The sequence below is a fragment of the Tauraco erythrolophus genome, chromosome 12, assembly GCF_009769465.1.
Source record: "Tauraco erythrolophus isolate bTauEry1 chromosome 12, bTauEry1.pri, whole genome shotgun sequence".
NCBI classification, from domain to species: Eukaryota; Metazoa; Chordata; class Aves; order Musophagiformes; family Musophagidae; genus Tauraco; species Tauraco erythrolophus.
The window spans coordinates 18,903,038-18,923,558 of record NC_141476.1 but is presented as its reverse complement, the minus strand read 5'-3'; the positions used below and the strand labels follow the sequence as shown (position 1 = coordinate 18,923,558).

The window sequence follows — 20,521 nt, the reverse complement described above, 5'->3', positions numbered from 1 at the left end:
ACAACCATCCAGCCTCACCAAGTATCCCAAAAAATTCTGATCAAGTTACTTCATTAGTGGTAAGCAAAGAATTTCAGTTGAATAATTCATCATCACCTAAAAATGTAATAGGATCTAAATATCTGCATTTAGATATAAAAAGTTCAAGAGATCTTGACCAATCTATGTATTCTCAAAACACAGATGGAGAAAAACATGAATTTGTATTATTTAGGAAATATAGAAATCCTCAGTCAGAACATAAGTGAAGAAAGTCAGGAGAAATAGTGAAGTCCTGAAATAAGAACAATAAAAGGTCTTTCGTAATGAAGACATGGAGCAGGAAGCACATACAAGCAGTAACCCATGTTCTAGACCTAGCACTTACGAAGTGCTAGGTCTAGAACATGGGTTACTGCTTGTAACCCATGTTACAAGAAGATACAATATCTTATAAAACCATGCAGAAAAAAAGACAGCTTAGAGATTCTTCACTTCTAGCATCTCCAAGGAAAATGAATCCAGGAAGAAACAGAAGCAGATCCAGAATGACACATGCAATATAAATTCTGACATAAAAACATCCCACATGGAATAGTGTCACAACAAGAAGAACTAATGGTCATTTGCCCAAGGCATCTCTAAATCAAGAAATACCCACAACATTGATTTGATTTTTTTATCTATAATCAAGGGACTGTTGAGTCAAGTATATCGCATTAACCAGACTGAGTTAGTTTTGCCTGTGGTAATACTCTTCTGGCTTTGAGCAAGTGAAGAATTTGTGAAGGACCCCAAACAGAAAGCAAAGTTCTCTGGCATTCTGGGATTCAGTGCAAGAACAGCTTCCCTGGACAGAGATTCATTGCAAAGGCTCTGTTCAAACAGAGCGACTGTGGCATGTACTCACAAAACTCAGTTCTCAAGCGTATGGTTCTCAGCAACCACACTTTATGTGCCACAATTCCAGCATAAGGGTGATTATTTTAATACAGCAACAAGAATTAACTGTTGCAGATATTAACAAGTTGGAGTGAGAGTAGTGGTGGCAGTACTGAAAACCAGAATGTCTGTAATATCCCAGTTATATTTTGTGGTAAGAGTAACTTCTAGGGATTCAACACAGCAATTCCGAAACTGCCTTCTGCATCAGGTTCTTAGGAAAAAGTAAAACAGTATTTGTGTTTCTTCTATAAGGTACAGTAAAAATTCAGATTTTCATGTCAGCTTTCTTCTGTTGCCTCAAAAAATTACCTGCCTTGGCAGCCAATGGTCAGTCTCTGAATGCTGTTTCATGCTATGAACTTTAAATAAAGAATAGGTGAAGAGTCTTTCCTTCTGGTTGTTAACATAGTTTCTACCCATTTATACTATGATCTACAGTCTGCAGAGGAAGGATTGCTTAATCTTTAATTCTGAATTGTGATCTGCAAAATATAAACAGGAAACTAGCCTCCCTACACCTAGTTACAATGAGACCCAAATATGTAGGTGAATTAGAGGACAGAGGCAAGTAAGGGAAGCTAAACTAGAAAAAGTACCAGGTAATAATTTTATCTTTTAACGTATGCCTTGCAATTAATAACACACTCCTGCTACTGGAACAGAAAGAAGAATAAGTGATAAATGTGTCAAGGGTTTTTATTTTTCAGACTATATTGAAAGATACTAACAATTGAGTAAGACCATTTTGAAAAGGAAATGTCTCATTTTCATTTTGAACAGCACTGTATTCTGGGAATAATTTCACTGCTTTCAATAGGGCTATTTCTGGACCAAGACATACTCAACAGCAATAAGGATTTGAGACAGGCAGAACGCTCTCGTTAACGCTGCGTATGGTTCTGCTAAAGTCTTCACAAAGGCACAATTCAGATTTGGATTGTGCTGCTGGTCAGGAAAAGTTGAGAGATTTTATTCCAATATCAGCTGAAAATTTTGTGGCAATTTCCCCACCATAGTATGTCACAGCACATACTGCCCCGTCTGGCAGTCTCTGCTTTGGAAAGGCCATAGATCAGGAACAGAAAGGATATTTCAATCAAGAGTGGTAGCGCTTTGGGGTCAATGATTGAACTTTCAGTGTTTGGCCTATACTATGGTAAGCTTGAACTGGAGTTTTTATTAGCTGAAAGTTACTAAATTAATGTCATAATTAGATAATGAAATAGAAGAAAGAAAACAGCTACACTTGACTGTGAAAGCAACCTCGGGTCATGCAAGTGATCCTTCAGGGACAGGGAGCCCAAACAAAGAAATTCCCTTCATCAGTACTGCGCCAAGTCCTACCCAACACCCACCTTATTCTTAACACTTGTATTAAAAAGTTATTTGACTCCTCTTGTTGCAGCCTTCAGTATTTTCTTTTAAATTATGCTGAATGACTGAAATGAAAGTCCTGATCTAGCAGTCTCTTTACAGCTGCTTCATCTAGGAATAAATTATACTGGTTTTGGGTGAAACCAGCTCCCTCCTAATAAAAAGTGGCAGGCCATCATGCACTGCTCTAGGTGTCCCTACCAAAGATTACATAAACTAGAGGTTGCAGTGAAAAATAAGCCATCTAGTGTTTAAAATGAAGTTCTTAATATAAAAGGTAAACCAGTATACTAAAATAACCCAGACTAACAGACCTCTATTAAGTTTTAGCCAAATGGATACTGAGACTTCCCAAAACCCGTTGTGCAGATGGGATGGTTAGAACTGATGGAGCTCTTTGTTCTCAGGGCTTTTCACCTGAAGCATGGGAAGATTTTGAGCACAAAGTTTGCATTTTACAACCAAAATCTAAATACTGAAAGTCAAGACAATCTGGAAATCTACAGTTTAAGGAGTTGAATTCTTTTAATTATCTGGGCATTTCTATAGACTGAGAGCAGCCACACATACTTAATAGGACCAATTGTCTTCTACAAGGACAAGGATGTTACCACTGAACGGTAAGATAACCCACTAAGAAGTAATTCCACATGGCGCTCTCATTTGCTTTAACTTTGGTAGATGAATTTGCAGGATTTTTAAATCATGTAGAAACTATGGAGGTGACGAAAAAAGAGGAGATATGATTAGTTTGCAAACTCAGTTCTAAGTAGCTGCTTCTTTCTCTTATGTGCATGTGATTATGCCTTCAAATTGCCATTTAGCATTTTTGAACTATGTCTCGACTTTCCGTTCAACCGATATTGTTTTATATTTTATTTTTCTAGTCGTATTCTGCAGTTAAGAGAGAACGCAAAAAAAATGCAGGAAGAAGGAGTTCAAGTTAAAGGGAGGGGGAGTTCAACTTCTGTTGTCCTTGATGGCCCTTTTTACTCGTTTTTCAGTAGATATGGTAGCTTATACCTTGGAGTATTTCCTATCTAGAAAAACTCTACTGTCTGCAGGTTTGAAATACAGTGGATATTAGGCATCATTAGACATCATGAACCAAAGATCTCCCTGATACAAACGAAGTATCTTTGCTGCTTTGACTGCAACTACACAGAGGAGCAATAACATAAAAACTAGTATAAAGATTTTCTTTTAAATATGTGGTTTAAATTCAAAAAACCCTAAAGATCCTTTCTAAGTAAAGTCTCTGCTTTATGACAAAAGCTCACCTGAAGTTTTTTTAATCGGACTGACCACCTTTTACTATTCCCTTTTTGTTTGTACCACGTCTGTTCTACTATGCCACGTAAAGCCCTGAAGTGCTGTTACAGTAGTAACAACAGTCAAGGGTAATAAAAAGGTAAATTAGTATCTGTGAATGACCATTCCAACCAAAAACACAGAAAAATTTAAGACTGATAAGGTCTAGATATTATATGGCTTTTATACTTAATCATTAGCCACAGTTACAGTATAATTAGCTACCCTATGTACGTCAGCATTTGGAGATGCTGATATCGCAGTCGGCAGGGTAAAGACCTACAGTGGTCTTTGGCAGACTGCCGTGAAATGAAGTGATGATTAAAAATCCGTCACTCAATTTGAAAGGTATGCCTAGTGCAATCAAACAGAAAATGACTCTGATCTTCTTGCAACAGCTATGAGCACAAACCAGCTGCTTACAAGACACTTTACTGCCAATGAAATCACAAGCAATTGTAGTAATAAAGGAAGAGTTCTCCTTGCAATCACACAACAGACTGTGGCAATGAATTTGGTACACAAGCCCTTTGGTGTTCAGACTTTACTACGATAATGGCTACAAAGGCTATTTTATTGCAGTGGAGGTAAAAGAAAGGTAAGGGGAAGTTCTGATTAATACATTTTAATGCAGCCATTTCTCCATTTCTGATAGATGTTTACGTGGAAATACATTGTTTACTTCTCTATTCTCACGCCATCCCACCCCACACAAAGCTGACTTATCTACCTTCTCCTCTTCAGTACTATTAAAAATAAGAGTAACATTAAACATCACCATCCACGGCAGGAATGGGGCCATCCCAAGCCAAGATCTTGGAAATAAGGCTACTCAGATTTATTTTCCAAAACTACATTCAGTACCATAACTCCAACAACTCAGATTTAAATGTCGCTCTTGTAATCACGTTTCACCATGTTGTACGACACATTATTTAATTTCAGACATTTGTCATATACTCTTCAGTTGTTTCTGACTAGAGTTACTTTAAATTTTCTTTTTACTATAGCCACTGACATCACATTTTGAAATTACATAAGCTTTTCAATTTATGAATACTTTCACCAAGTCCTCTATTCCCATACAGAGGAAGTGCTCCAAATTCTTTCAAATTTATAAGTGACCACTTCCTTCATCATAATATGCAGTTTAAAAACTTTGTAAAAAAAAAAAAAGTAAGAAAGAGGTGGTTTTAGTTTAACACTGCCCTTGCATTAGAGACAACAAAACAAGAGAACATGTCCACGAAGCAGATGGCACCTGAAGCTCAGAGGAAACAAGCACTTACCTTCAAGATTTCTCCATCTGCATAGAGCACATACATGGTCACTTCGATGTTCTTCTGCACACTTTTCCCACCTCTTTCGAAGTCTCCCTTTTCTAGCGTCAGGTATAGGTCATTGCGTATGTCACCTACAGCAAGAGTGGAGTCACACGCTTAAATTCCCCACGGAAGGCTCAGCACCTGTGTGCCACTTATTTTGATTCTGCCAACCGTTTTCCGTGTTCTGCAAGACTATGGCTGATGCTCAAATCATTCCAAGCAGCAAGTTAATTGTTAATAAAGATGAACATTTTAATATCAGTGCATAAAATCAGACCGTTGTTAGTAATGCCTTTATTAAGAGTGAACTCGGACTCAATACTTGCTTTTACTGTGCGTCAGCCGGGAAGGGGAAAAAACCCTTCTACTTTGTCTAGTTAGCTGATTTGGAAGTATCAGGCTAAGCCTGACAAAACATCATCAACATCAGACTTCACATTTCCAATATATTTCAAGAAAAATAAGTATTTTTGTGATGATCAGCAGAAAATTATGTTCAGTTAGCTCTTCAAGTATTTTCCATATTTTCGTAATTCCTTTTTACTATGGCGACAAAAGAAAAGTCTTTTTGGAAACCTGGTTGTAATTCAGTTCAGATGGATTAGGAAGGAATTACAATTTTTTCTTTTTTTTTGCTAGATTTCTGGCTAGCCTCTGGTTTCCATATGCATGAATATAAGAAAGCAGGCAGTATGGATATTTGTCAATTGGTCACTACCTCATTTTCAAGAGCTTTCTGAGCAAATGACTATATTCGGAAATACAATTGCTAGCATCTATATCAGCATCTTGTTATCCTGATTTTGACAGCTTCTAGCTCACTTTTTTTTTTTTTTTTTTAAAGAATCTGATTTGGGAAACTCTGCTTTCAAAACTACTGCAGTCAATTCTAAAGCATGCACCAGAAGGATGGCAGGTAGCACCTATTTTTCTGTAACACTTAGTTACCGCCATCATTTCATGATGGCTCTCTTGCCACTTCTTTTTATTTAGTTGCCACAAAGGCAAACATACTAAAGGGCAATATACAAAAATATTAAAAAATTAAAACAATTAAAAAATCTAACCCTTTCAAGGCAAGTATTTTGTTACGCAGCCTCAAGAGACTAAATAATGAAGTAATGGAATGGTCATCCAGCAAAGCAGAGACTCCTTGAATGTCTGATTTCTTCCACCTCAGTACTTGGAGACGCTGATGAGTTAAATCTGTTTATTAATCAGAAGCACAATGAAAAAGGCAGCATTTGCTTTCAGGCAGTGAGGGATATCCTTTCGTGTCTGTCAAAGAACAACTTCAAATTCTTCTCTAAGTCTATAGCCCCACAGAATTTGTTCCTTAATCTACTGCAGGGACAAATAATAGAAGCTTTCAGTCCTGTCTTTTCTTTCATTTTTATTTTTGGAGATAAGTACAACTTTTTAAGCCTGGAAAATACAGCTCAGTAGCTGACGTTCAGTGTTCTCTGCTAGGAACTCTTTATGAATGGGAATCTGTATGCAAAATGTCCTCCTTTTTCCATCAACCTCACTCTCACTGTGCATTCACACAGAGCTGACTGCTTGAAGCACCTCACAGCTAGAGGTCCAAAAATGCTATGGTTCATTAGCGGGGAAAAGATGACAGCAAGAGGCTGGTGAAAGACCTCAAATATTTGATCTGTTTTTTCTCGTCAAAGAATAGTCATCAAATGCAACACTCCACGGTCCACAACAGAGAAAATTATCTTGCTGTTGACAACCAAGCTAAGCCACCCACGTGTTGACTAGAGGAATATCAAGGAAACACAAAACTCATCACAAAAGATAATTTAAGGAGGGACTTTTGTTTTGAAAATTTTCCTGCTTAACAGGCTCCGTCCTTTTTTCTTAGTAGTTTGCACAGTGAGGAAAAAAGTTTCAATTTGCATGCTGTAACTCTTAATAGAAATTAATTGTACTGACTATAATTAGCATTTTGGAGCTTCCTATTTGTGACCTCTTTTCTGGGAGACAGTCTGGCTACACAAAGTCCAATGTCAGATTGTAAATCATTTTCCAAACTAAATTAAAGGCAGCGTTTGGTTATATATAGCATCCTATCTTCCGTTAAGCTTAACAGGAGGGATATTACTTCACTAATTAAAAAAAAATGCCTTTGGGGTGGGGGGTAGAAGAATCTAAAAAACAGTGGATTTGCATCGAAATGAAGAAAAACAAAAAGAAAAAAAGTATTTTAGTGAAGTATAATGGTTCACCTTCTCTTGTAAAAATATTGCCTACTGAATCCTAAAAAGAACACAAGAGGTCATCACACATAGTAAATATAGTAAATGTATCTAGCAAAGACAAAAAGCATTTGCTATCAGGTATGGAGCCCATCAGTTTCTTGAAACTGGAGTTTAAACTACAAACTCAAACACTTCCATGTACTGCAGTGAAAACGACCTCACGACAAAGACGTTTCCTACTGTTTTTGAGGGGTTTGAGTTCGGATGCACTAACGGGCTGCACAGAAACCAGAGCCACTGCTTGAGCACCGAGCAGCTCAAGAACAGTCCGAGTGTGCAAACTGGCAGGCTGGAGAGCACGTTCTGCACACCACCACGCAGGAGCACACACAGTGCAGGGCCGCTTGCGCGTGACGAAACAACAACTGTCACCAGTGCCATCAAGGAGTGATCCTGGTCAGCTCTCACACAGAATGACAGCCACGTATCAAGTCCAAAATCTTGCCAGATAGAGCTTTTCCCTCACATAATTTCATGGGAAAAAGGAAAAGATAAACAAAGAACTTGTCTAGCGAACCAGACAATTCATGCCCTCTGCGTGGCAAACTACTGGCACAGAAGTGACAGCAATTCTTGCATTTTGAGAGAAAAACAGTGTGCTACACCAGCTTGCATCACTCAGGCCTCTCATCTTCACAAATAGAGCGGAGCAGATTATAAAACTGGGTTAGCTGTGGCCTCCTATCATTAGTACAGGAATAAAAAAGTGCTAGAAGGCTAGTGGGCCAAAGTATTTATAGATTAAAACCTGCAGACGACATTTTAAGCTGAGGTCTCTGTGTTAGATGCTGTCAGGATGAACTGAAAACCTAACAAGAGTTTTCAGAACGGTACTTGTTTTAAAGCTCAAGTCTTGACAATTGTTTTCAATTTAGAACCAAATGTAAACTGCTTTTGAGCAGAATATATGTGCAGTTCTAACATATGCAGTTACTAATTCTTTATGAAATGTCTTGAAATATGGTATTTTTCACAATAATAAAAAAAGAATTATTTTCTAATGTGTTACACAGCTCTTCCTTTAACCTCCCCTTCACCTTTACTGGCATTTTGGTTTTGTTTGTTTTAAGCTATTTACAAAGCCTTATGTCAAACAAACAATTGTTTAAATTATAAATCGGAAATTATAGCTTTGAGGGGTTCACTTACATTGTAATGAAATTCTTTCTCATATTAACTAAAACTATTTTAATGAAATGGGGAAAAAAAAGAAGTGCTGGAAAAGGCTACATTAGACATATATTGATTTTCTGTTTACAATAAAAAAAGTTTTAAAAAAAAGTACTGGAAGACTTCCAAATACTTATTTATAATTTTCAAGACTTCATAATATTAAATAGTCCAATGGCCAATAATTGTCTAGTATCAATAAGTAGGAGATTTATCCTGATAAGATTTGTAGGTTTTCCACTAGAAGATTAACCAGTTACTTGAACTGGAATGTAGTAACAATTTACAGAAACCATCTGCATTTAATGTAACATTTTTTATTATGGGATCCAAAGATATTGTACACCAAGGAGAGGAACAGTCCCTGTTTCATACAGGTGAATACTGTGTCAAAAACAGGCTACATAATTCACAGAAGTTCCTACAGGAGAAAGAGGCAACCAAATCTCTGCCATCTTGAATCTAGCAAATTTGTTCTCTAAGAGGTCCACGTTATATGACTTTGTGAACCTGTAAAGGACACGTAAAATATCCCTGCAAGCTGGGGAAAAGTGACAGCTCACAACATTCAGGACGTGCAGGTCTAGTTTCAAGTAACTTAGTAAAAGAACTGTTTATCCAGAGAATCTTCATTGGATATTTTAAAGTGAAAATTTAGTCTTAGTAGCCAATTTAAGTAGCCAAGGAGATAAAAAACAATCTATCTATAAAATTTAGTACTTATGCCTGTATTTGTTAAATTGTTGAGATGGCCCTAGGTACTGAGGGCCCAGCACTGCGATACCCTGTCTACTCGACTCTTTAACATCATGGGGTTTAGCATCTTCTTGAAAACATCGGCATTTTACAGAAAAGTGCCAATAATTCCCGGGGTGTGAATAGCCAAGAAGGACACTCAAAGTATCCTCTACAACGCTTACGAAGAAAAAACAAAACCATACATTTATCTCCTATATATAAATGAACTTCCCCACAACTAGAGTAAATCAGCATCACCCCGCTGACTTCAGTGGAGTTACAGCCATTTAAGCCACTAAGGGTTTGACTCTGTAGAAGCCCCAGTCCATCAAGTAACTAAAATATTTGAGGCAAGCTATAAAGTGTACAGGGTGGCAGTAACTGGATTCTGATCTCTAACAACAGGCTACACCCTTAATTTAAGTTCTAACTTTCTCCAAATTAAAATCATGCAACTACTTCTGAAGTGCAGTAACTTCATCACAAACGAGCCCACAATCAGCTTTATGATCATCACATTCTTTTTTTCAAAACCAAACAGACTAAAGGAAAAAACTGCCCACGTGCACTGTATGGGAAGGGTCTCAAACGCTCTCTGGCCTTCCTTCTGGCTGACCATTATGGGCTTGTTCTCAATCACGTCTCAAAAGACTACAAGTGACAGGACTCACACTGCATGACTTTTCCCTGCTTCAACCATGAAGCCACCTCTGACCTCGGTGCAGAGATCTGCCGTGCTGCCCACTGAATTACTACTTGCCTGTTAAAATTAAGAAGCCTGGTATGGTCAGACAGTCTCTGGAATCACGTCAGATCCATTTCAGCAGTTTATTTCTCTGCCTCTTCGTCAGTCAGTCACTAATTTTTTTAAGGCCTATACTTTTGAAATAGTTATAGTATGCAACTATTAACATTATTGTGAGTAATATTCCAGTAGCAAGGGGAAAAAGAGCTTTTCTCTACTGCCTGTATGGCAAATTAAATTAACTTTTTTTTTTTCTCCTATAAAAAGAATATTTTGCAAGTTTAACTGTGTGTTCCTCTAGCTTTTGTGAACAGAACACTCAATTGCTTCAAGGAAAAGGAACAAACATATTTACTAGACTATTTGCTGTTCACTGTTCAACTTCTATGTCTAGAAAAGAATTTATACAATGCTTTTTTTTAAATTCAATGATTTCCCTGAAACAGTTTCCTTTCAGCAGTGGTGAGCTGATTTTTCATGTATTTTTTTCTTATCTCCTCCAGCTTGGCATTTTAACTTTCCATTTCTGCAAGTTTATTAATGACAAAAATATTCTTTATTTTCCTTGTAAACACTTTTTTGGGATAATGATTACATAATTATGTCTTATAGTCTCACTGACTCTCTTGCCATGAACATTCTGAGAAGAGCTGATGGATTTTGTCACGTCCGTTTCTTAATGTATTTTTGCCATGACTTTGTGCTCACTGACAGAACAGATGCTGAGATGTTTCTCACCTTTGCTACTGATTCATCTGCCATAGCTACTAAATTTGTCTGAAACACGGTGGTATGAAGAGAGGCTGACAAGACAAAGTCGACGCCTCTCTGTTACCAAAGTTTCACTATGATGTCATGATTTGCTATCTTTACCAATTCCCAACATTCCATGAAAGATATGAAAATGGGAAAAGCAAGCAATAAGCAGACATTACACAGAAAAGCAGACACTTACACCCAACTATCTTCATCTCTGCATCAGAACGAAAGAGGAGAGAATAAAGGGAAAGGAAAAGGAGAGAAGCCAGGAAATTAAGACAAGGAGAGAGAAAAAAGAGAAAGAAACATCACTCACAAGTAGAAGATGAAGCATGCACTTTTCATCAGAGGATCAAAGTAAAAGACAGAATACTTATCAGCACATGGGGAAGGGAAGGGATGTCCTTTGGGGAACTGACAAACGCCATGCCTATGCAATAGATTTCTGATCAGCAAGTTCTGTATACAAATAAAGTTGGAATCCAAAAGGCAAGCAGCACATGCCTCATTGTTTTTATCTCTGGGGAAAGGTAAAATTGTCAGGATCAGATGGACCGTCTTAAACCCAGTGGCAATTTAAAAAAGAAAAAAAACAACTACACAAATGAATAAAAACCAACCACACCTCTTCATGAGGCTGGTTTGACTGAATCTCTTCTGATTTGGACAGAAAAAATAATTAAAGACTTTATGATGCTCTTCTCAGATCACAACACAGTAGGAAACAAAGAACATTTTATCTTTAGAAATGAGGACAGGCATGGTTATTTTCTAGGATATTAATCTTGTTCTGCATAACCATGCAGGATATAAGCACATAAAGACCAGTTTCGCTTTATTTCTTAATGATGACCACCTACCAGTCATGTTTCTCATATCTCAGTGAGGGAAAAGAGGTCTTGATATAGGAACTAATGCTACTGTTTAGAAAACAAAATGGGGTAAGAGAACTGTGTGATAACACAGAGCTGCAGAATTTTAATGGTTAAGATGTCTACATGTGAAAGGATTTCCTATTAAAAAATAAAGCAAAAGCATTAAAACGTATGACCAAGAAGGCTCATTTGACATGCCAGAGCTGTTTACTTTTTAAAAAATGATTTCTTGGTTCAGCAGAATGATCACTGCATGCTTTAACAATATGAGGTGACCAAACCTTTATTAATTTATTCATAAAAACCCATTTTTAAATCACACTGCATTGAAAAAATCTGCATCCACTTGCAAAATACAAGTCATGAACTTCCTGTGCTCTTTTCTGAAAGAGGAAACGCTGTCTTTAATGAGAAAGAAACAGTTCTGAAGCAAAGCAAGGAAAAGATAGTTTGACAAAGACAATCAAAGCAGCAGACATGGTTGAGAACTGCTAACGTGCATAACAGGGTTGTTTTTTGTTTGTTTGTTTGATTTCAAAAATGAAATATTTTCTAACTTTAGGCAATACTAGTAAAGCTAAGAAGAATGTTTGATTCTGGCTGTAACAACACAAGCACAAAGGAAACAGACACGTGTTCTTTGTTCAGGTGGCTCGGCTAAGCCACCTGAAAGATACCTTACCCTACCCAAATGTTCTATCCTGGACATTGGGCAAACTCAAACCTCAGTTTGATCTATTGTTTTAGAAACAAGCAACAGGCAAATATCTACTGTCGCTTGAATAATGTCAAATATATTTTAATTGTCAAAAAAATTGATAGGTAATTAGAATGAACGCTGTTCACTGCATCAGAGAAGTTACATAACATTATAATCTAATTTGTCAGTGATGTCATTATCCTGGAGAATACCCAGGATAATGAAAATTTTTGTTTAGAGCACTATTCATGGTACCTCTCTCTTCACAGTTCATCTCTACTCTGGCAATGTCCTGATTTATCATTACAGTGAAAGTCTACTCACACTCCCCTGGCTGTCTTGCTTTCCTTACCTCGTGTTTAGAGTTATTTATGAACTGCCTTTCTCCACAAATGTGAGCCAGTTGTTTTTTTTTCCAAATACAAATGCCTGAAGCTTGGCATCTAAACTGTATAGCAGACCTTTTGTAGCCCCTTCTGAATTGAGATGTTTTGGGTGCCTGGCACCTCTAGAGAGGCAATAAGCATTTAATAGCGGAATGGTGGTCCTTTCACACATTTGTTTGTATCAATCAGTATTTCGAGCAGATCTATATGAGACCAATTCCAAACAGATTATCATCTTAAAATCCCTGCTTTTTTTTTCTCAAACAAGAACTGTGGTTCCCACAAAAATGATATTAGCAAGCAACTGTGGTCTCTTGAAGAACATCATCTGAAAAACTGACTGGCTGACCAGAGCTGGGAAGATCACAACTGTACAGGTATAGCGAGCCTTACAATGGGAGTGCTGCAAACATACACTGTGGAGTCTGGTTTTAACTTAAATGCCTAAGGTCTCTAGGAGAATGGAGAATAAAGCAATTCTTGCAGAAGAATCAGTTCACTTATGCAGGCATGTAAATGTTATTTTTGATATTGACTTTTCTAGCTGTGATCTAGCTATTCTAGCTGACCATCCAGCTGTGATCTCAATTACAACAGATCACCTTGCAGCAGCTGTGTCTGCTAATCAACACACAATATTTATTCTTTTCTCCTTTTGATTGCATTGGGTTAAGACTGGAACTGGTATAAGGTCACTAAAAACTGAAATTTATAATCGGCATTATAGTCCACATCCTCTGCTGCTGTATTACTGTTGTTTTCAAGTCCGTTAGTCAATAAAATACATATTGTTCTAAATTCTTTTACTTTAGTTTCTAGAAATTCTTCCCACCTACTCCCTATTCTTTACTGTGCCTTCTGAAGAGCCTCCGTAATGAGGCTGCAACAAAACAACTACTTTTGATACTGATGTGTCATTGCAGTTGTTCGAGTAATAAAATCTGCTATTTCTCCCATCATGCTTTCATAAAATTTCCTACGTCTGCAAAGTCATCCTTGGTCTTGGTTATAACGCATAGCAATGAGGTAGTATTTCAAATGCTATACATGCAACATAATTAGTAAACCCATTTCTTACCACACTGTAGAAATCATGACAGTGTAATGCCAGGTTTTATATACATTAATTGCATGACTGGCTAGGTTCCGGTTTCCTCCCTAAATGAACTCTTGCCTATGCTGGGGCTACCTCAACTTCTGCCAAAACATGAAGCATCCCAAGCTGCTGCTCCAAACGTAAGGAGCAAAGGAGTGCAGCAATGCTTCAGCCAAGACAGCTGTTGCACCGACTAGGTGCTCTGTAAGGCCAGCTGGAAAGTCAGACCAGATCTGCAACCTCATGTATTGTCAACAACTACAGAAGGATCACACTAACTCCAAAAATCAAGGTGGCAAAGTGGAAACTCTTTTTCCAGGCTTTGGATTACTGGGAAGAAGAAATGTCATGCATTTTAAAAGAAACATGTCTATGCTCAGCATACAGTCTTTCCAGATCACCTTCTATACATGTGAAATTAGCACCTTCTATTACTATAATGTTCATTGATTAAAATGTTTTAGCATGCCTCCCTGAATCTGGAATTGGCATTTACTGATAAATAAGGAAAATCTCCTATTATTAATCTTCTTCAAGTAAAGCACCAAACATAGTGACGTTTGTCTAAGAAAGAATGAGAAAGAAAAGACCAATTCAGAATCACAGAATGGTTAGGGTTGTTGTGTTTACCTGGCATTATAACATCAGGAAAACCCAGCTTCCTGGTAACAGAAACACCTCTGTTAAAGATCATAGGGTTTTCCCTTCGAATCTGCTCCATATCGCCACGAAGAAGCTGAAGAGATATTATAAGTCCTGGAAAAAAAACCAAAGACGTTAATTTTTTCAGACCTAAGAATTAGCTGTCTGCATATACAAGGCATGCTGGTAAAACAATGCTTTGCTCCACAAAGCCCTGTTAATTTAATACAAATCTATAAATACATAATTATTTTCTCCCTTGGAGTTATTTAATACTGAAATGGAAGAAACAAAACTGCTTTAAGGGATCAGTTAAGAGCATAACATTATATTAAAATACAATTTTTAAAAATCAGAATACTTAATTTCACAGAGATGTCACAAGTTACAGTGAAGGACTTGGCATTATTTCTATTCCTCACATACAGCAGCTTACAACACACGTATGAGCAATGCCACCTCTATCTGAACTACCACATCACACGATGCCACAGAACACCTCTGAAGTGCCTTTAATCCCACTTAACACCGTTAGAAAAAAAAAAATAAAATCAAAGCATATCTGCTCCACTTGTTTCTTTAACTACTTCATACAAGAATTTAATGAAATTCCTTTCAGTACCTCAACACATTTGAAGAGTACCAACGGGTCAAACTGAGCTCAGAAAACAAGAATGGCTCAGCAACTAGCTCATTCCATGCGGCCCTTTGTTCAGTGTATCGGACGAATAGCTTGAATAGGAATAATTACTCAGCTAATCTCAGTTCAACTGCTTTCTCTAGTTGCTTTTAATTTATAGCATAGTGCACCCCTAAAATGAGGATAACATACTGGTAAAGTTACAAAGTCCAGCATTAAGGTACCAGAATATGCCAGGATGAAGCTCAGCCAAGCTTAGACTCACCTGCTGCGCATACATTACCAGCTTCACATATCAATGTGAATTATGTTTACATCATAATTTTCCACAATCTTTATCTCATTCAATGAATGACAGTTACTCAATAGTTCTTTCTATCCTCTCTGTTCACTCACTGGAACAACACATACGAAAACAAACGCTGCCTTGTATATGTATTCTTGCACGAGCCATCTAAAGTTCTGCTGTGTCCTAAGCTTAATACATGGGCTTTGCAAAGAATATTTATTTGCCATTTTGTTACAAGTTATTACTGGTTTCATTCCCATAATATCGTGTGCCTCCCACCCACTTTCTGCTCTCTTCGCTTGAAATAATTTTCAAGCCTGCTTTCTGGCTTCAGCTAAATTTGGCCAATAAGCAGATATCTAGATAACATGAAGATTGTATGAGCTTTATGAATTTTGGGAGTTGGGATGAAAAAAAGACCACAAAGCCTTAAAACCAAGGAACAAGGGAGGCCAACCAGCCAGCTGGACAATCAGCATGTTATGTACTCAAAAGCTGCCAAAACACAGACTTGCAACTGTCCAGTTAAGTTAGGCAGAGGAGAGCTGCAAAGCACTGCAGGGAAAACAGGGGCTTTATAATCATGGAAAAAATTCAAACCCTTTGAATACCGGGTTTGAGTGTACATCTGTGTGTGTATGCGCTACAGAAGGTTTAACAGAACACAGGAGACAAGATCATTAGAAATCAGGCTTGACTATTTTTGCCACTTACAGAAAAACTTGCTCATTTTATATCCTCTTTCGCTATTAGAAACAAGCAAATGAAAATAAATTCCAAAAATTCCAGCAGAAAGGACCGGAGCAAGTCTGGAAGTTCAGAACTCCCCACACCCAACACCCTCAGTACTTAACAAACAGTACCAGAATTAATCTATTATCTGTGAGAACCAGTCACTAGAGGCCATAGAATACGTAATTTTTCAGCATGTTATTACACATTACTAACGTGACACTCTCCCACACATTCCACCTCAAAAAACTTCTGCCGAGCTTCTTGCTCTCCCCAAGAGGTTTCGTAAATCTACTCTCCAGTCCTCTTTTCTGCTCAGTCTATCCTAGTTTTTTTCTATTCCTTGCAGCAGACCTGAAGGACTAATTTTACACAAGACCTGGGAAGGTGGGGAGAGGAAGAACCAGAGAGTGTTTCTTCAGGGAAAAATCACACTTATGATTTGAGCATTTTCTCACTGTAAAAGCAGGTTCTGAGAGGTCCAAACTGTATTACTTATGTCAGCCTGCAATACTGCCAATCCCACCAGGACAACACTTCTGCCAAGTTTCAACCTCCTTCTCCAGAGATGCACTAGATTGCAGAGAAATGTTGAAATAATTATTTTTAAAAGCCAAAGGGGCCAAGGGTAAAAAAGCTATATATTTCCCTTTCTTTCTGCTCTTCAAAAAAGCTCATGGTTGGGGAAAAAAACGTTTTAGGCAGACACCTGGCATTGGAAATAAATGCAAGCAGTCCAAGTTTTCAAAGGTATAAACAATTCAGGACAATATTTTAATAAGGGGTGGATGATCTTAACTGTAACAGGAGGAACAGCAGAGGAGACCAGCTTTGCATATAATAAAATTCCAAACCTGAAAACTGTTTTATTTGCTTATTGTTGTGCTTCAAATCTTCCATGGGAGCATGAATTTCATATTCAACTACAGTAACTGGATATGCCAACAAGTGAAATTAAGGCAGCATCAGTACTGAGACATCAGTACGTCGATGATTCAGGCGCTTGGTAGCGAACGCGAAACTCGCTGTAATGAAGCAGAACTGCATCCCATCGGGTGGTTCATTTGGAATGGAACAGTAATGATATCTCTCAATTAGCAAACTACAGAAATCATTAAATGAGGTAACAAGATAGCACAAGATTTACTTTCCATATTTATCTGTCATTAGCTAGGAAAATAAACATAGATTTGAAAGGTGGCAAAAATTCTGTCAATACAGTTATTGTCCTCAACTATGTAATTAAAAATTTACTACTGAAACTATCACAGAGAGTCTTTGTGATCATTGATTTGTAGGTACGAAAACACTTATTTTCTAGACAGTCAGAATTTTCTGAACAGATAAATACATTGGACAAATTTCACCTCCGGCTTTGTTTCTGTTGACAAGGATGCATGGTATCCTCAGCAGAGCAAGCTTTAGATATGTGTTACACCTGGATTTTTCAAGGGAATAGAGGATGAAAAGGAAGACACAGAAATTCTAGTGGATGAAATTTAAATCCTTCATTTCCTGTGCAGTCAAGTTTGGCCACAGTAACTTAAGCCAGTGTCACAAAAAAGACTTGTAAAGGGGTTCTGCCCCTGCTGATGGCTGCTTATGGGCTGGCCGTTTTCACAAGCACGGATACACCCAGTAACTGTAACGGCCAATAAGTGAAAACTCAGAGTAAGCTAATACAGAGCATGCCACTAGCTCTCTCCAGCGCTGACCTCCGCCGAGATAAAACACCACTACAGATACAAAAATGAAGGAAATTTAACATGCTGAATTAATATTATTGTCAGCCATATCTGTGGTTTGCGTTGTGTTTTTTTTTTTTCAAATCCTAGTTAAACTGGCAGATGCAATGTGCATTTTCACCTGTAAACTGAACGTGAATGAATTCTAGTGAAACTTTCAAATCACAAGTAGAGAAATTCAGCTATGCATAATGTCACCTCTCACTGAATTTCTCTGCTACAAACAATTAGCAGTTTCCTAAAGGAAATCTTTAGCTGTTATTATAACAAAAATGTACAAGTAAATACTTACCATAGTTTGAGCTGGGTGCTGTGTATTTGGTGCTGGACTTGCGAATAATATTTTCATGGATCTGGCACCACTCATTTTCGTTGTTACACCTAAAATAAAAGAACACTAATTCAAGTTAAAAGCTTCTGCTGACCCGTCTTAGGACAGGAGAGTCAACTTTTCTGTAGAGATAACATGAAAGGTTGTGGAGTTTTAATGAATGAGAGAAATCCCACATAACTTTTGTTTTTAAAAAGTGGAAGGAAACAAAACATCCCCTAATAGTTATCTCCTTTTTATGGACACTTTGAAGTCTGTGGTGATGTTTCTGTCATCAAAGCTATTGTTTCACTCTTCATATACAACAGAACAAAGAAAGCTCTGCACATCCTATTTGAATTCTGTGCATGCAGAAAATTGATTTTAAGTGGAAATCAACTGTTGCTATGTGTTACCTTTTTTGTTTTAAATTAAAAAAAAATAAAATCAAGAAATACAAAGAGAAATTTGAAAGACTAAATAAAACCCCAATTTTTTTAGTACCTCAGACATTTACAACAACATTTTTGGTTACCTACATATTTTAAAGAATGCTTTGAAACATGATGCAATGCCCCCCCAACCTGTAGGACAGAAATATACAACACCACAAAGTATACTTCTGTATGTATATCATCTTCTGGAGCATTTCACAACTGTTTATTAATATATGGGTAATTTTAATAAGCACTTGTAAATACTGTTGTACTTCATTTTCAGTTACATTACCACCTGTAAATCCTCAATAAATTTCTAGGACAGAAACAACAATATAATTATTTGTCAGCAGATTTCTCATATTTCTACTCAATGTTTTCTGCATCAGGAAAAATTCAGCTGTTCACATCAGTTCCAATAACACAGAACAACTTGGCGTGTAGATTCTAACCTTGCTCAAACAATATTCCTGCAGGACAGCTGGCTGCACTGCCCTTGATCAGTCAATCAGATTCAAAGTCGCTGGATGTACATCTCACCAAGACCACTACTTAATGGCAGCACCTATAAACAAAATCGTTCTAAGTATTTCCTACTAACTCTTATCTTTTCCATTAGGTTCCGCAGCTGAAGGCTCATCTTAAGCACAAAGGAGAAGAGAAACAACGGCAGGAGGATGTTCCGTACATTGTCCGGGTGTGAAAGCCAGCAAGATGACTCAGCCAGAAGCGCTCTCTGAGTCGCTTTAAAGACTGAAATGGGTTACTGCCTTCAGCACTCATTGTGGGATGTTAGGGAAGGGCATTTTGGGAATGCTCAAGCTTTAACATGAATTGTAGGGAAATAGAGGGATAAGGGTATAAAATGGCTCAGTCGTGTGTAAATAGGTATGCTTGTCTGGCCATGCCCTGTGCCTGACTTGAGTGTCTAAAACCAGGGACTGGAGGGATCCATAGTGTGTACATATATGTACATATATTTTCCACTAACAACTTTTTACCCTGATAAACCCAAAGGAAAATATGATGAGCCCTTCAGTGCTGTACATGTTTCTATGGGTGTGTACTCTGATGGCAAGATTCTGGAAGGAAATTAGGGACACTGTAGCACTCAAAAGTTGTGACAGAGATGGCTGAGAGCACCAGAAACAGATGTTTCCGTTTCCTTTCCAGTCATGCAGAAATACAGATGCTCTTTAATGGTAACTCACATAATAATGATCATGTAAGCAGAGAGCCAGCAAAGCAGGAAACAAAAAAGGAGCACCCCTGGCTGTTTGCTTCTTTGTGGATGTCGGCACCTGAGTCAGCGGTACCATACTTCTGTTTAGGATCCAAAGCCGAAGTGCAAGAATTGCAGTGCCACTGAGAAAGGAACCAAGCAAATGAGCCTGACGTTCTGGGTCCATAGGCTACTGTCCCACTGTATGCCAGAGACACATTGGACTGGGGGGCGGAGGGTGGAAGGTGAAGAACTGAAGTGTCCCTCTTTATTAAGCTATTACATGAGAGATAAACCATATAATCTTCTCTCTCGTGAACTGTGTTTTTAATAAGAATGACTACAACTGTTGTGTTTAACACTGGATTCAGTGTCACCAGCACCTTCTGGGTCTGCCTGTACAAACAGGCCCTCAGAAGATACCGGCAGATCTTCAGTTTCATTAAAGGTACTGTCTAGAAACAAGGAAACAATTCCTAAGTTCTTTCATAGACTTTAGGTATTAACTTACATATTCAAAGATGACAAACCTCAGGTATTCAGACAATGGCAGTGACCAAAATGCAGGCATCGTATCAGTTCTGCAACTGTTCAAGAGTTTTTCTAACAACGTTTTGGAAAATAAAAGAATTCCTATGTGTATATAAGTAATATTTACTAAGCTACATTACTATATCATATTTTATATGTATCTGTTGGTACTTCAGGTCTTTTTTCATTCTGCAATTTTTACTCAACTCAAAATCTTATCCCACAAGAAGTAACTCACACTATATGCTTAGTGAACTTCCCAAACCTTTTCACAAAGCAAAGACACAGTCTTTATCCGTTAGA

At 37.7% G+C, this 20,521-nt stretch overlaps 1 protein-coding gene across 1 annotated transcript in view; it reads right to left on the bottom strand.

Annotated features, from left to right (window-relative positions):
• The window catches only part of DOCK3 (dedicator of cytokinesis 3), a 216,017-nt gene that overhangs the window by 69,614 nt on the left and 125,882 nt on the right, over window positions 1-20,521 (bottom strand). Inside the window, exons 14-16 of the mRNA XM_086619278.1 lie at window positions 18,011-18,099; window positions 14,301-14,426; window positions 4,899-5,023 (exon numbers count right to left, since the gene is read on the bottom strand). Coding sequence (XP_086475404.1) covers window positions 4,899-5,023; window positions 14,301-14,426; window positions 18,011-18,099 — 340 coding nt within the window. The remainder of the gene's footprint in view (window positions 1-4,898; window positions 5,024-14,300; window positions 14,427-18,010; window positions 18,100-20,521) is intronic.